Genomic DNA, 15,647 nt, shown 5'->3' with positions numbered 1-15,647 from the left:
CTATTAAATAAAAAAAAAAAATACGTATCTGTCTCGCTAAACAAACAATGCGAGCGCGAAGCGCGAGCTGAAATTTTTGTTTTTATTGACCCCAAACAGAGACAGTTTAAGGACTATTTTTTTAGAAATCAAATAAGAGAATACATATCTCACCATACTCATCTAATTTGAGTGCCAAGCGCTTGCTGATTTTGTTAGAAAACATGAAACACCTTTTGTAGTCATTGTAATCATGATTAAAATACGCATCTCACTAATCAGATATTGCGAGCGCGAGCTAAAAATTTAGGAAATTCAGACCCGAAGAGAAGCATTCTAAGGCTTGTTTGTAGGAATTTACGAAGACCATACGTACTTCACGTACAAAATGATGCGAGCGCGAAGCGCAAGCTGAAAATTTTGTATATATTGACCCCAAACAGGGACATTTTAAGGACTATTTCTTTTTTTTAATCCATTAAGAGTATACATATCTCACCATAGTCATCCAATGCGAGTGCCAAGCGATTGCTGATTTTGTTAGAATCACATTCAAACACACGAAGAGCTTTTTGTAGTCATAGTAATCATGATTATCATACGCATCTCAGTAGCGCAAAGTGCGAGCTGAAAATATAGGAAATTCAGATCTGAAGAGGGGCATTCTAAGGCTTGTTTGTAGGAATCTACTATGACCATACGTATTTCACTAAACAAATGATGCGAGCGCGAAGCGCGAGCTGAAAATTTTTGATATTTACATTAGAAAAAGAAACATTTTAAGGACCGATTTCAGGAATTCATGAAGAGCAGACAAATCTCATCAATTCACTAATTCGAACGTAAGCACGAACACGAAAAAGGATTTTTTTTATATACAGACCTTAAAATTGGGCTATCACTTTAAGTAGTCATGAAAAGAAGCATATGTCACTACATAAAACAATAATAACTCGAAGTGCGATGATATATATTTGGTGCATATTGACTTGAAAACAGGACGTTTTGGTACAACATGATTGTACATGTATATCTCGTTAAACAGACAATGCTAGTACCAGGAATAATGAACAAATAGGACCTGAGCACATTATGTTTCATAAAGTTATGAAGAAAAAAAATAATTCTTATGTAATATAACACAACATATAATATAATATAACATTATAATGTACAATAAATTCTTCTTTCCCACTACGTTTCTTTCTTCTCCCTCTTTTTCTCCCTTTTCTCCCTTTTTTTTTTTTTTTTTTTTTTTTTTTTGCCAGCCGATTGGGGGGCACGTGCCCCCCCATGCCCCCCCGTAGTTACGCCACTGTATATATATATATAGGTATAGGCCTATATATATATATATATATAGGCCTAGGCCCTATATATATATATTTCTGGTGCTAGTACATCACAGCTATTTTGACAATCAAGATGGTCCGGAAAATCGTAATTATATAGACAATAAACTATGCCATGGGCATGGTTACAAAATCAACTGCCAAGAAACGAAATGAAAATGGATACCTTGGTATGCGTTTATAAAAAATAATGACTTGACTAGGCCTAGAAAATTATTTTAAAAATCTAACGAAACAGAGCAGGAGGCAAATTGAGAAAAAATGAGGTCATCGATTCGTCCCCCCCCCCGGGGGGGGGGGCATTAATTGGAAGGACTTCCAATGCCCATAAAAGTTAAAAGAGAAGAGGGGAAACATCAACATTGTCAATGAACTTGGTTAGCAGGGGTCCCCCCCCAAAAAAAAAAAAAAAAAAAAAAAAAAGAGGGGATATGTTTAAAGCCTTTAAGGACGTTCCACAGTTAAAGTGAAATCCATGTCATTTTCACTAAACTTTGCACATAGATACTTTAGAACCTTAATATTCGAAATATGCAAAAATTAACATAGGTCCATGTGCTTGATTTTTTGCTATAGAGCTTCAAAATTCACCCAAATTGATGTTCTTAAGAATTGCGCATTCAAAAGAATCTGGCATTTTTAGACCGCCCAAGATTACTACAATGAGTTTAAACCTCTATTACTCAGTAAAAATACATGAAAAAATCATCAAATTTCGCAAGAGAGTTAATAATTGTATCGTTAAAATGGAGAATCTATTTATAGTGCTATTGTTTGCAATTTTAAGTTTAACAGCACTGTCAGTTCTTACAAATGGCGTAAAAGATAACAAAATCCCAATCTAAAAAATGTAAAATTTCAGTTAAAAACTACAAACGTACAATAAATGCTGCACTTTATTCAAAATCCATGTCATTTTCACCAAAATTTGCAGAGTTGTAGAGGAAGGTATACCTTAGAGGTACAAACATTAAAAAATAGGGGTTCATGTGCTTGTTTTTAAACTATCAGCATTTTTATTAGAGCAAATGTGCTTTCTAAAACACCAAAAATGCGCCGAATGCTTTGTATCTATATGAAGAAAAAATCAAAACCACTCTACCATTTATACAAACTCGGGGTAATATTCGTTATTCTTGGCAGCACTGCAGAGTAAAGTATTTTGAAATTGTACAGATTTTTTTTTTTAATGGTCCATGGAATAATTCAATTTTTTAGCTTCTGTGAAATAACGCATCGGATCTGCAGTTAAAGTGCAGAAGATGAGAAAAATCAGCTCATACCCGCAGCTAATTAATCACCTGCTCATCCATTGTGACGTCAGCGCGCAGAGTGTAAACTATGCGCAGATCATAATGCGCACAAACATAACTGTGGAACTGTCATTCCAGTTCATAGACTCAAACATGTTGAAATTTCGTTGCAGGCATTGCGTCTATATATTAATATATCACCATTTTATATAAAGCCTATATAAATTTTATTTTTAATTAAAAAAAAAGGCTTGCCAATCATTACGTCATTCATCAGTGTCAATGATGGTGCTATCATAACCGCCCTCACTTCAGTTGCCTCACTATCTCTTACCTTTAATGCGCTATACGTGTTCGTCATTTATTCTATTTATTTATGAGAAAAGGGGGGCACATTTTCCCGAGGAAAAATTTGACAAGCAAGCAAGCAAAAAAAAGGTCCTCACTTTCAAAGGGGGGGGGGCCCACTTGTGTTTTGACGGCATTTTTACAATACAAATTTTAATTGTGCCTCTCAAAAGAGGGGGAAGTGCATGGACCGGCTGTGCCCCCCCCCCCCCCCCCCCCCCCCCCCTTGGATCCGCCAGTGGAATATAATGATTGAGCAAAATAAAGATCTATCCAGGGATAATCCAGCGAGTGGGCCACTCTCTGCATAAACCATTCCATTCTGGAATAGCGCCACCTCGCAAGCACGGCTGACATTGTTCATTGAAGAATGAAATGATTACCGGTACCCATTTTACAAATATAAAATATATGTTGGCCAAAATTACTATTTCGGAAATTTTGCATCCAAAGTTTTAGTAGTTCTTATTATAGGAAAATTTCCCTCTGACGAAAAATAAGTTGTAAAAATACCAGATAAAAAATTGAGGATAATCCATCAAAGATTAAGGAAGTTATTACAATTTTGATTTCTTTGATTTCTGACGTCCTATAATATACGAGCTGACTCAGCTGCCCCATTATGTTATGTAATACAAACAGAATGAATTATAATTTTTTAATGGTCTATGACTAAAATTTTGATTCTTTTAGGAGCGGGTTGGAAATGATTTTTATGTAGATATACGCTCTGACGAAAAAAATGTGAAAATACCCCCCCCCCCCAAAAAAAAAAAAATGAATAAATAAATAAATAAATAATAATAAACAAATAGTGATTAGAATTTCGAGTTTTTCATTCCTGACGGATACGAGTAGCTGCCCCATTAAAATTGATTTCAAGTTTTAATTATTCATGACTGAAATTTATGTTTCTTTTAGAAGTTGGTATACAGATCTATTGATATGCTGAACGTATTATGTAGAAAGCATTGAGAAGGGACATTTCATTGATATTTTTCACGATAAATACTCTTTATCCCCATTTCTTTCACAACAATTTTAAATAAAGAGTTGCCAAAGCGCCTTGAGGCATACATAAAGTTAAATGACCTATATAGCTAGAACTTTCTTTTTAAAGGTAAACAGGCTGTACTATTTCTCCTTTGTTTATATTCCTTGTACTGGCTTTCCCGTCTTTTTTTCATAAATTTCAACATGCTTTCAATAAGTCATAAGTAGTGTAATATTTTACTATGATACTTCAATTTTATGAAAATTATGAGTTTTAACCAAAAGTGAAGTTAGATATATTTTTTTTAGCGGGAAACAATGGAATATTCAATTTTCAATAATTTTGCTGATTAAATAGTCAAGTACAAACACTGCCTGAAACCATTATTGGCAAAGCACAAGAATTGAAAATGTTATAGGTCAATGGAATAATTTATTATTGATGGTTCAAAACAATATCTACAAAATTTTCATGATCCATATTTGGGGGATCCCTGATTTTTCCGAACCTTTTTTAGGCAATGTCCCGTACGACACAAGAAAATGCAAAAGTTTTTCCTACACTTTTACTTTTGATGATGCAATCTTACAATATCAGTTTCTCTATCTTTGACCCATGGGGAATCGACTTATCCTATAAGGATCTAATAATTATTACTGCCCTTCAATTTTCAATAATTGTCCTATTAAAAGTTGTCCCGTACGACACATAATATATACTGCATTTCATTGCAGGATTTGGATTCAGAAACTATAGACAATAGGCCTAGTTTTATTTAAGTAATTGATTTGACATTAAGTGAACTGAATAGGTATTTTTTATCTCCATAGAACATGAAATAGGTGATTCTAACCATTTTAATTGACTTCATGTAGGCCTATTCTTTTGTGAATCCCTTCAGCTAAACTGGTGATTTTCACTGGTCAGAGCTGGTTGATTTCTTTGTCATTCAGCATGAAAAGAAAACCTTATAACTAATTCACCCTAGCATGGAAGATGATTTCCTCTTGCAAGCTATTACGAAATTATTATAAGATTAAAAACAAAAGATTTACATAATATCAATCATCTATTTGGACCTCCCTTAATGATCACTAATTTTTTATATACAGTTTTGGTTTCATGAAATGCAGAAAAGTTTAAAAAAGTAAAATCGCATTTCTTTAGAAAAAAAATATTTTGTGGAATTACAAGTGACGGTTGTGACATATATCATGCACACACAGAAAATTTTACACAAGTTGTGTTAAATTTTACACAACTGTGATGTACGTATAGAACTCCACAACAATTGTGTGAAATTTTACCTAACCCCTATTTTGTAAAATATACAAAACTATTATGTAAGAATGTACATTTCTGCAAAGTAAATTTTTTACATAATTGCTGTGTAATTTTTTCATTTTGTAAAAAATACACATCTGCGATGTACGTATAGAACTCCACAACAATTGTGTAAAGTTTTACCTAACCCCTATTTTGTAAAATATACCAAACTATTATGTAAGAATTAGATTTAAGCTAGGTAAAAATTTTACATACTTGCTGACTAATTTTTTTTAATGCATCCGATTTTGTTGTAATTTTTCTTCAGTATTCTGTACCCTTTACTCTGTTATTGTGTTCACCCAATAGGTTCTCCATGTACTAGCAGAGTAAAGGGTACAGAATACAGAAGTAAAATTTACACCAAAATGATTCATTTAAAAAAATACACAGCAGTTATGTAAAGTTTTTACCTTGCTGAAATGTAAATTCTTAAATAATAGTTTGGTATATTTTACAAAATAAAACAATTATACAGAAAATCATGTAAAAAAAGAACATATATTGTAATATTATAATGACACAGACAAGAACACATCGATCATTATATACATGTAACAACTTTTTTTATATTTATATGTTTATTTAGAAACAAAATTACATGAATTATTTATACAAATAATTATAAGGGATTAGAAAAAATAACTATTAATTACAATATTTACAAATAATTAGGATGATTCTATAAAAACAACAACAAGGAATATAAAATGGTGGAAAAAAATTATATATGTACTTTAAGTCATGTTTTGAAAAACTAGTAGGCCTCCCATGTAAATTGCTGAAAGATGCGGTTGCAATATTTTGAGTAGGAAAAAAAAAGAAAAAAAATTAAGAGAAAAGAAGAAAAAGAGGAAGAAAAAGAAAGGGTGAAGGGTAGATAATTGTAAAAATAGCGTTTTTAATCATGTATAAGCCATTTTACCCTGATTTTACCCCTGTTGTTCAATTTTCAAAAAATATTATGATGTCACCCCCCCCCCCTGGAAAGTTCGCCCCTCCTACCAAAACACCCTGGCGCCTCCCCTGGCTATATGGCATGTTATTGCTTCTACATCCGAACTATTGGAAAAATGCAGGCACCCTACACTTTGGAATTCTCTTTTTGGTGACAAGCTAATGAGTCAAGTATAAAACACCTATTGAAAATATCAGGTCATTTAATTATTAACGATAATTAGGGCAAACAAACAATCATTATAGATGATGGAAATGAGAGAAGTGTTTTGAAATATACACAGAATAATTATATCACATACAGGTGCATTTCTACTCTAGTTTACATACAATTTAACTGCCTTTATAAGTTCACCACCCAGATCAGGCCTTAACCAACTGGGGGGGGGGGGGGGTGGGGGTCTATTTGATTACCCCCTCCCCCTCAACGATTCACACAATATCTCCATAATGCATAGTGGTCTTGGCACAAGCTTTCATGAATTTTTTTTTAACAAGTATCGCACAACTTTCAACAGTGTCAACACCAAATTTATCGTGACTGCACATACAGATTTAAGGCCACGATCCTTTGAAAACTTTTCATCAAGTCAAAAAATGACTAAAAAACATGATTTTGGGTACAAATGCAATGCAATATTTCTATGTTTCAATAAATCAATATAAAAATTCACTTTTAAAATTCAAATGGCTGAAATGACTTAATTTTAGCATAATCATACTTCAATTCAATTATGCTTGCAGAGATCACTGCGCATTGTGGAGTTATCACGTGAATCGTTGAGGGAGGGGGCCAAATTGACCCGCCCCCATTGGAATAGGGTTAAACAGTCTACAAGTTGACATTTACTAAGTCAGGTTTGAACAGTCTACAGTTTGACATTTACTTTGTCAATTAAAAAACAAAAGCAGTTTAAAAAAAATGTTGACATCACTCAACATAGGAACTTCTTTAGAGCAAAAGTTCATTGGAAGAAAACAACTTAACAAAATATAAAATTACTTATAATTAAGACCATACTTCATACAACTAAAAACTTTCTGACTTAACCCTAAAAAGACTAGGTTATTTTGGGCCCTGTGAAAACTTTTTTTTTTTGGGGGGGGCATCAAGTGCCACCCCTCCCCATGCGCATTGTGGAGTTATCACGCAGATTGTTGAGGGAGGGGGGCCAAATTGACCCCCCGCTGCCCCCAAAGGAAAAGGGTTAAACAGTCTACAAGTTGACATTTACTAAGTCAGGTTTGAACAGTCTACAGTTTGACATTTACTTTGTCAATTAAAAAACAAAAGCAGTTGAAGAAAACAACTTAACAAAATATAATAATTAAGACCTTACTTCATACAACAAACAACTTTCTGACTTAACCCTAAAAAGACTACGTTATTTTTTTGGGGGGCATCAAGTGCCCCCCCCCCCCCCGAGATCTCGGCCCAGGATCACTGTGAAACTTTGCAGGTGCGTAAAGCATTGCGTACACTACAAAACAGTGTCATCACTACTGAAGTTGAAGCGAAACAAAGTATAGTTATTGAATGCGGGCTGCAAACTGGCTTCAGATATCAGATAACGAGTCGACTAAACAGTCTACAGTTTGACATTCACTTTGTCAATTAACCGCCCCCCCCCCCCTCCAAAAAAAAGAGAAAGTTTAACAAAACATTTATCAACACAGGAACTTCTCTTAAGCAAAAGTATCTGGAAAGGCAATAAACTTGCTAGCTCACATGAGGACAGTTAGATGTTGGTATTCATTATTGACTCATAGGCTGTCTCGAAGATTCTGAACTCCCTGATCGCACTGCATTTTACAGCTCCTTTCATCTCATAAATGTATGTTTGTAGGAACTCCCACGCACCACAACACTGAGGCTGGTATTCTAGATCCAGGACATACACTGCTTTATAGCATGTATCTACGGCTTTCATTAAGCTACTTTGTTCCAATGCCCGCCTTTCCACAATGATGAAAATTTGCACTGGTTTAAGGAGAGACCCAATGACTAGTATGAACGGTTGAGGTCGACTTTCAGGTACAATATCTTCCAGGAACTTGTCTAGTGCAAGGTTTTCCTGAACAGAAGAATGAGAGAAAAAGAGAAAAATATTCATGCAAAAGAGGTTCAGAACTGGATTGGCAGGAAATATAATTTTGATAGATAATTCAAGCCAGGATTACCTTAAGTACAGATCTTCAAATGAAAAAAAATAAAAATCCGAATAAAAATTCATGGAACACACCGTTGACCAAGAGTTACTGACCCTGACCATTGGCTGGTCACATGACATGAGGTGGCTATTTTCCCGAAACAAAACATGTTCAAGTTCAAGCATATTTTATCCATTCTTGATCAGGAACTTGCACTACACGTAGTCCTCTTCGCTGAAAGAAATGACATTTGCTCGATGTGAAGAATAAACTATGTCGATTTATAAATGTATTATTCATGTCTAGAACAAATCAGGAAGTTGGGACTTTTTTGATTGAACACAAGCCATTTTTATGGGTTCGTGATTCATGTTCCTGATTCTGTCTAAGTTTGGGGGGGAGGGGGAAAGCTGCACACTGTCTAAGTGTTTTTACCGGGTAATTGCACATAAAGAAATGTTCAATTTACGAGAATCACAAAATCAATTCTTGTGAGAGTGGTTATGAAAATCAAAATTTATTTTCATGGAATTTGCATTAAACAGTGTGGGTAACCAGATCAGAATCATACATACAATACAAATGTCTCTCGCAAAATTAGAGATTTCTCCTAAGCTGCAACAGAATTGAGCCTCTGTTGTATCTAGAATCTCCACTATAAGATACACACTTTATAACATGCTAACTAACAGGACCAAACAGCATTACAATTTAAAAAAAAGCAAGCTGACCCAACTTACATTTTGGACATCTATGAATCCTAGTTGTGCTTCCCGGGTTGAATATCTGCCCCCTTTCCCCTTTCTTCTACCTGGAAATAGTACTGGTAACAAGCCAAAGGCTAGATTGTTATTTTGCTCTGAATATAAAGAAATAAAAAAAACAGTAACAAAATCGTTAAAAAACATCTCATTAATTGTTAACATATCAAAAAATCAGTCTCTTTCCCCAGATTTATTTCAAAGACACTTCTATTTAACCCTATTCTAACTGGGCATTTTCAGTGCTTGAGATTACTGGGGGGGGGGGGGGGGTGGGTGTGTCAATTTGACACTCCCCCCCCCCCCCTTAAGACCTTAAGCAAAAAATCTGGTTTCATCACACTCACCCTTTCTTTCTCATTTTTACAGCATTAGCTTGAAGAGTTCAGAGACTTATTCTATTGAGTGTTATTCACTTCATTCTAATAATTTTGTCAGTCTTTACAAAAAATATTTACAATTCTTGACTTATTTTCCTTTCATTTAATATTTTTCTTTTAAGTAAATTAAATTTTAAAGTAAATTTTCTCTCGCACCCCCTTTGAGAACACCACTGAAACTGGTTAAAAACAGCCGATAACTTAAAAATTTATTTTCCCCATGGTGTTTGCCGATTTGAAGACACCATTGCAAAAAAATTGGCTCAGCGAGACGCGACGGGCCGCGGCGCGGGGACGCGACCCGAGTGTTTAGTAATAGCCCGGGGAGCAATGCGAGTGACGCTGTATAGGCCTACGTCCGCGTCCTATTCACTTTCTTTGATATGTGAAATTTATCTGTTCATCATTGATTATCTAAAGAAAATGAATCTTGTCCTCAGATCTGCAGATTTATCTTTATTGCAATGCCTGGACTCATATAAAACTTTAGTGTTCGGGTGATGCAAATTAAGAGCGACCACTAATTTACAACCGCGCTGCAAATAAAGCAAGCGGGGCGAAGGTTCGCGGTTGGTCATCAACGCGACGCAACGACCGAACACGACAGAACACTACACTGATCTGTGGCTAAAGTCATTAAATTTTAAGTCACCACATTCACGTACATGCATATAATTTACCTCTGCAAGAGCTATAACTAGCATCAATCATTTGTTCATGAAATAAAAAAGAAGTTTCTATTCTTACCTTCAAATTTGTCCACATAATCCCCAAGCCCCCATCCTCGCAGCACCGTTTCGACGTACGCCATGTTGCCAGAGTACGGTATTTTGTACTTCAAAATTAAGAACTTCTGAATTTTACACTGCGCGCACGTGTCAATAAAACACAACACAATTATGTAGAAAAACTAAATACACAATCGCCGTGTATTTCGCATATCAATAAAACAAAACACGATATGTAAAAAATCTAAGTTCACAATCGCCGTGTATTTCGCTCATATACAAAACACCATTGTGTAAAAAAAAATAATAAATCACAATCGCCATTTCGCATAACACGGATGTGGAAAAACTTTTCCCAATCATCATGCATTTTGGACTCCATTACTATGTAATATTTACCCAAACGAGGTTAAATACCCTTTTTACAATTCACATATGTATTTTAAATGCTTACAAACTGGCAAAGTAGACATTTTTTACCAGATCTTACATAGATTGTGTATAATTTATTCTTACATGCTATTTTTTTACTTAACATTGGCAATATTTCTGTGAGTGTGTATATGAAAAATCCTAACATTTCCCCCCATAATTTACACAAACACAGTATCATTCATTGTATAGTGTAATGGAAATCATTACTTAATTCACCATTTTACTTCACACAAAACCTCAAGTTTTTTAGCTCTTAAAAAAAAACCATTGTACATTTCTCCATCATGAAAAAAAATGATGATATATTGCTCCCAATTGTATATACAACAGATAGAATGAGGTTACTTAATTATATTGTCCCGAATGATAACTTAAGGCTTTTCATTAAAAAAGGAAGAATTTAGGGGTAATGCTCCCTATCTGATTGATAAAAGGTTCATTGTTTTATAAAGGCTGCCCAGTACAACACGCAAGTGCCTGTACAACACATATATTTTGTTTATGATATATTTACAGCACTATTCAGCCAATAGCGGTTTCTAACGTAATAAATGTCTTTACTTTGATAAGATTATCATTATTATCAGCCAAATAAAGTGATTGAACAAGTTTGGCTTCAATTTAGAGATGTCCGTATATACGACACATTTTGAGTGTCGATCCGTATATACGCCACAATGTTCTCGAAAATTGTAATTTGCTTTATTTATTCATGAATGTTTATTCTGCTTTTATTCATAAAAGTATTTGTTCTTGAGTAATTAAATATCAATTTGAGTTCAGTTTTTATGAAAATTATCTGTCCAACTCACAGACTTTAGAGGACACACTTGAGGTTTCCAAAAAAGCAACTTTTTCTGCGTCCCGTACGACACATTACTATTTTAAATCTGTATTATACAGGATGTGAATTCAAGTCATGTTAAGTCTTGGTTTTCCTAACACCTTGGCAGTTCTTGATGATCACCTTTAGTTACTGGAATATTTTTTGTTTTTCTTGTCGAAAAACTGTTAATGTTCTCTAAATGTCCCGTACGACACGTATGGAATCACCCATATAGGCCTAAATGGGAATGTCTGTTAAACTACCGACCCGCTCCTAATATGAAAAAAGAGTTGGTAGAATGTTAATTGTTAAACTAGGTCTGTTGAAAAATCATACAGGCCATCATTTATTTTCCTTTTGGTAATTAACTTTCCTTTTGGTAGGAGTACCTTTCTATGCAGGTTTGTTAACTATATTGAAAGCCATTTACCAGACCTGTAACCAACATCCAAATTACTTGGACCACTGAGCTACCGTATGTTTCCCCCGGGGGCCGGTGTTTACATGATGTAGTTCTGACTTCTTAATTGTCAAGAAGGACCCACAAACACCCAAATCCCGTTTTCCATTTTGGTCATCATCCAACAAAAAATATTTCTGGTGCGCACATTCAAGATTTTGAATATCGTCGAAAACGTTTGGAGTCGTGAGAGAATATCTATATTTTCTTTGAATTGCACTTGCATAAATCAAAATTGAATATTCGGGGAACAGGTATAGGCCTATTTTGATTATACCCATATACCTCGACATTATAATGCGCAGTCTGAAATTAAATTTGAATATTACTAGTATCCGAGTTTTCATGAGGCCCGAAAGGACATTCTTACGACTGCTATTAGTCCCAGCCTCGTGGCATACAATACTAAAAAATGCCAAAATGACTACGAGCGATCAGTCTCTCTCCGCGATCAATAAACTATCCAAGGCTTCCTGTTACTGTATTATGATCAAAGTGCACTTTATTTTACAATGGATGCATTCATACATGTAGAATCATCTGTAATATAGCTCCATGGAAGAATCATTGCGGATAGTATGCAGTCAATATTTGTATGGTATAATGCACACACAAAATAAAACCTTTCCTTATTTGAAAGTAATGGAGATTTGATAACGTGCACCGTGCTGGCTGTGCCTTAATCATGTTAATGGATTCGCTCGCATAATCTGCACAGCATAATAATTAATTTACGTTTTTATTTTAATACCGCTGGCGGACGCATATAAAATTTACAATATTCGCAATGGCTCAATTTGACCAAGGAGCTTGAAGCTCCTTGATTTGATACAATGGTAGTTCGAGAGCTAATTCTTGAGGAGCAATGTCTGAGCATGATCTGGTAAAAGGCGGGAAAGTTCGACGTAAGACCGAGAGTCGTTCGGCCCGAGCAGGATTGACGTTTCCAGTGGGACGTGTTCATCGTCACCTTCGTAAAGGACGCTACGCCTCCTGTATCAGCGCTGCAGCGCCGGTATTTCTCGCCGGCGTGCTCGAGTACTTGGTCACAGAACTCCTCCAAATATCCGGTTTTAGTACATATCTCAGTATTGGTCGATCAAGTAATAACCCAAGGAAGCGCATAACACCACATCTCTTGCAGCTTGCTGTCCTTGACGACGACGAAATATCAAAGATCTTCCAGGGAGTCACCATTTCTCAGGGAGGGGTTAATCATCCCCAGAAGATTCCCGCACTACTCCTCCCAAAACGCAAGAGGAGGCGAAGTGCTGCTGGAAAAAAAGCGGGAAAGACCAGCCAAAAGTAGGAGACTATTGTCTATCTATCTATGGTTTAAAAGCTCATCTCAAGTGAAATGTCTGGGCGTGATCCAGATAAAGGCGGCAAAGTTCGACGAAAGGCCGAGAGTCGTTCGGCCCGAGCAGGATTGACGTTTCCAGTTGGACGCGTTCATCGTCATCTTCGAAAAGGACGCTACGCCTCCCGTATCAGCGCTGCGGCGCCGGTCTTCCTCGCCGGTGTTCTGCAATATCTGGTGGAAGAATTACTCACGTTGGCCGACAACGAACGCGACATGAGCTGTATGTATTGTTTCCTGGATTGGGGCATGGCGCCAAAGCCGAAGAAGAGGATCAATCCGTATCATCTGAGGCAGGCCGTGGGCAATGATTACGAGATTTCTGAAACATTCCGTGGGGTGACCATTGCCCAAGGAGGTGTATACCCACAAAAACTGCCGGCTATACTCCTCCCTAAACGTAAGGTTAAGAAGCGTGCTGCCGCCAAAATCAAAGAAAATAGCAATCAGATAAAGTGTGATCATCATCCATTTTTGCATCCGCCATCCTCTCCTTAAAAAAGAGCCTGCACATCTTTGTAATGATGTACAAGTTCAGGACTGTTGAGGCAATACGTTCAGCTTCATCAAGTGTTTACAAGACATGTGCACCAGAAACATGCCTGTATTTTAATAGAGTTGGGATTTCTTAAACACATCTCTGTTGAAACTTTACAGAGAGCTATTAGAGGGCGCTTGAAACAACTTAATTAGGAAGTGCTTTCCAAAGATGGAGTGCCACAGGGATGCTTCTTAGGACCTGTTTGCTAGAATCAAGAGCTATGGCCAGATCCTTTATAAAAGAACAAGTCAACAAGTTTTGATTATCCATTGTGACACAGATAGTGATGAATCAGAGTTGAGAAAGGAACAGGAATCTACCGACTATTGTATTGCTCTATCATGTGAACTTTGTAAAAGGACCAGCTAAGGAGCTTTGGATCGACCAATTAACTAGAGTTCAGAATACGGGCCTTAGGCACCTATTCAGATTATCAGATACCAATTCTTTCATTTTGAAAATGTTTCCTGGATGTATGTATTTCTTTTTGTAAAATCGAGTAAAAATTCAGATTGACAATTCAAGTGGAGATTATAGTCATGAACTACCTGGAACACCTTTGTTATTTTTGTTAATGTTTCTATTGCAAGATGAATGCAGCTCATTTAACATTGATTAGGGGCATTGTATTCACTTGTATTTCATCAAGGAACAATTATATGTATTGTATGGGTCACATGATCAATTTTTCTGTATATGAATTTTGTTTTTATGAATGAATTCTATATACATGACATAAAAAAATAAAAAAAATTATATAATGTAATTATTTGACCCACATCTTGTACATCATACCTGTGACCAATATTAAACTGAAATTTCTTATTTCTATTAATCATTATCTTACCACTTTGATGCTAATCTCGTGTAAATTTGATATGAAGCGATTAAAAAGAAAAAATTAATCAAGTGTGAAAGGTACAGTATTACCACCACTTGCAAAAGTTTAAGACCACCCGAGTGATGTGTATAGTATGTAATTGTGATAAATTGTAAGTTTCATTTAAACGGGTCTAATATAATTTGTTGGTGTTAGTTCAAATTAGTTCAAATTGTCAAGTAGTTTGACTAATCACTTTGTTTTCAGAAGAATTTTTACTTAATAATATAGGTATTTATATTGCGCACATATCCACCTTGTTAGGTGCTCAAGGCGCTCCTATATTACCCGGCTAAGCTAGGCGTTCACAGCGCACACAGCTTCTTGAGGAATTACTTCCTACCGGTACCCATTTACCTCACCTGGGTTGAGTGCAGCACATTGTGGATCAGTTTCTTGCTGAAGGAAATTACGCCATGGCTGGGATTCGAACCCACGACCCTCTGTTTCAAAGTCAGGAGACTAATCCACTGGGCCACAACGCTCCACTTCAACAGCACATTTTTTTAAACAAAAGGATTAGTCAAGCTATTGGACAATTTCTATAAACTAATTTACTTTTAAACATTCAAATCAAACACAGAATAAACACTAATAGATAATATATAGGTCAGTTTCAATGTAACCATTACAGTATATTACAACTATGTGCTATACACACAAACTTTCAGGTGTTAAACTTTTGCAGATGGTGGTAGAAACAGGTAATCCTATGTAATTTGAATCTCTCAGGGCAACAAAAATCTGCTCAATTTAGGCACGTTTTGCATTTTCTGATCGTAAATAATGCCTAAGATTCAATTACGAAAGGTCAACAAATATATTTTTAGAATCATCTTTTAAACATACACTTAAAATGCATTTAACCCCAAATTTGTTTCTCTCTGTTGAAAGCCTCTTGGGATAGTATGAGAAA

General features: G+C 35.6%; 3 protein-coding genes across 3 annotated transcripts; 2 read left to right on the top strand and 1 right to left on the bottom strand.

The window, feature by feature from the left end:
• Positions 1-5,844: 5,844 nt before the first annotated feature.
• Positions 5,845-10,382, bottom strand: LOC135155037 (uncharacterized). The gene is made up of 3 exons (XM_064103432.1): positions 10,249-10,382; positions 9,101-9,219; positions 5,845-8,284 (listed from the first exon to the last, which is right to left on the bottom strand). The coding sequence occupies exons 1-3, from the start codon at positions 10,310-10,312 to the stop codon at positions 7,949-7,951; spliced, it is 519 nt and encodes a 172-aa protein (XP_063959502.1). The 5' UTR covers positions 10,313-10,382; the 3' UTR covers positions 5,845-7,948.
• Positions 10,383-12,815: 2,433 nt separating this feature from the next.
• Positions 12,816-13,259, top strand: LOC129267404 (histone H2A-beta, sperm-like). The gene has a single exon (XM_054905116.1). The coding sequence runs from the start codon at positions 12,816-12,818 to the stop codon at positions 13,257-13,259; it is 444 nt and encodes a 147-aa protein (XP_054761091.1).
• A 48-nt stretch (positions 13,260-13,307) lies between these two features.
• LOC129267405 (histone H2A-like) lies at positions 13,308-13,808 on the top strand. The gene has a single exon (XM_054905117.2). The coding sequence runs from the start codon at positions 13,308-13,310 to the stop codon at positions 13,806-13,808; it is 501 nt and encodes a 166-aa protein (XP_054761092.2).
• The last annotated feature ends 1,839 nt before the right edge of the window (positions 13,809-15,647 follow it).

This window comes from Lytechinus pictus, chromosome 8, assembly GCF_037042905.1.
Source record: "Lytechinus pictus isolate F3 Inbred chromosome 8, Lp3.0, whole genome shotgun sequence".
Classification (NCBI taxonomy): domain Eukaryota; kingdom Metazoa; phylum Echinodermata; class Echinoidea; order Temnopleuroida; family Toxopneustidae; genus Lytechinus; species Lytechinus pictus.
This window is presented reverse-complemented; position numbering and strand designations above follow the sequence as displayed.

Bases quoted from the DNA above. Each gene is read 5' to 3' on its own strand.
- LOC129267404 (XM_054905116.1), top strand. From the start codon at position 12,816: ATGTCTGAGCATGATCTGGTAAAAGGCGGGAAAGTTCGACGTAAGACC.
- LOC135155037 (XM_064103432.1), bottom strand. From the start codon at position 10,312: ATGGCGTACGTCGAAACGGTGCTGCGAGGATGGGGGCTTGGGGATTAT. The intron at 9,220-10,248 runs GTAAGAATAGAA...CTTTATATTCAG, and splicing joins TTATGTGGACAAATTTGAAG to AGCAAAATAACAATCTAGCC. The intron at 8,285-9,100 runs GTAAGTTGGGTC...TCTTCTGTTCAG, and splicing joins GATTCATAGATGTCCAAAAT to GAAAACCTTGCACTAGACAA.
- LOC129267405 (XM_054905117.2), top strand. From the start codon at position 13,308: ATGTCTGGGCGTGATCCAGATAAAGGCGGCAAAGTTCGACGAAAGGCC.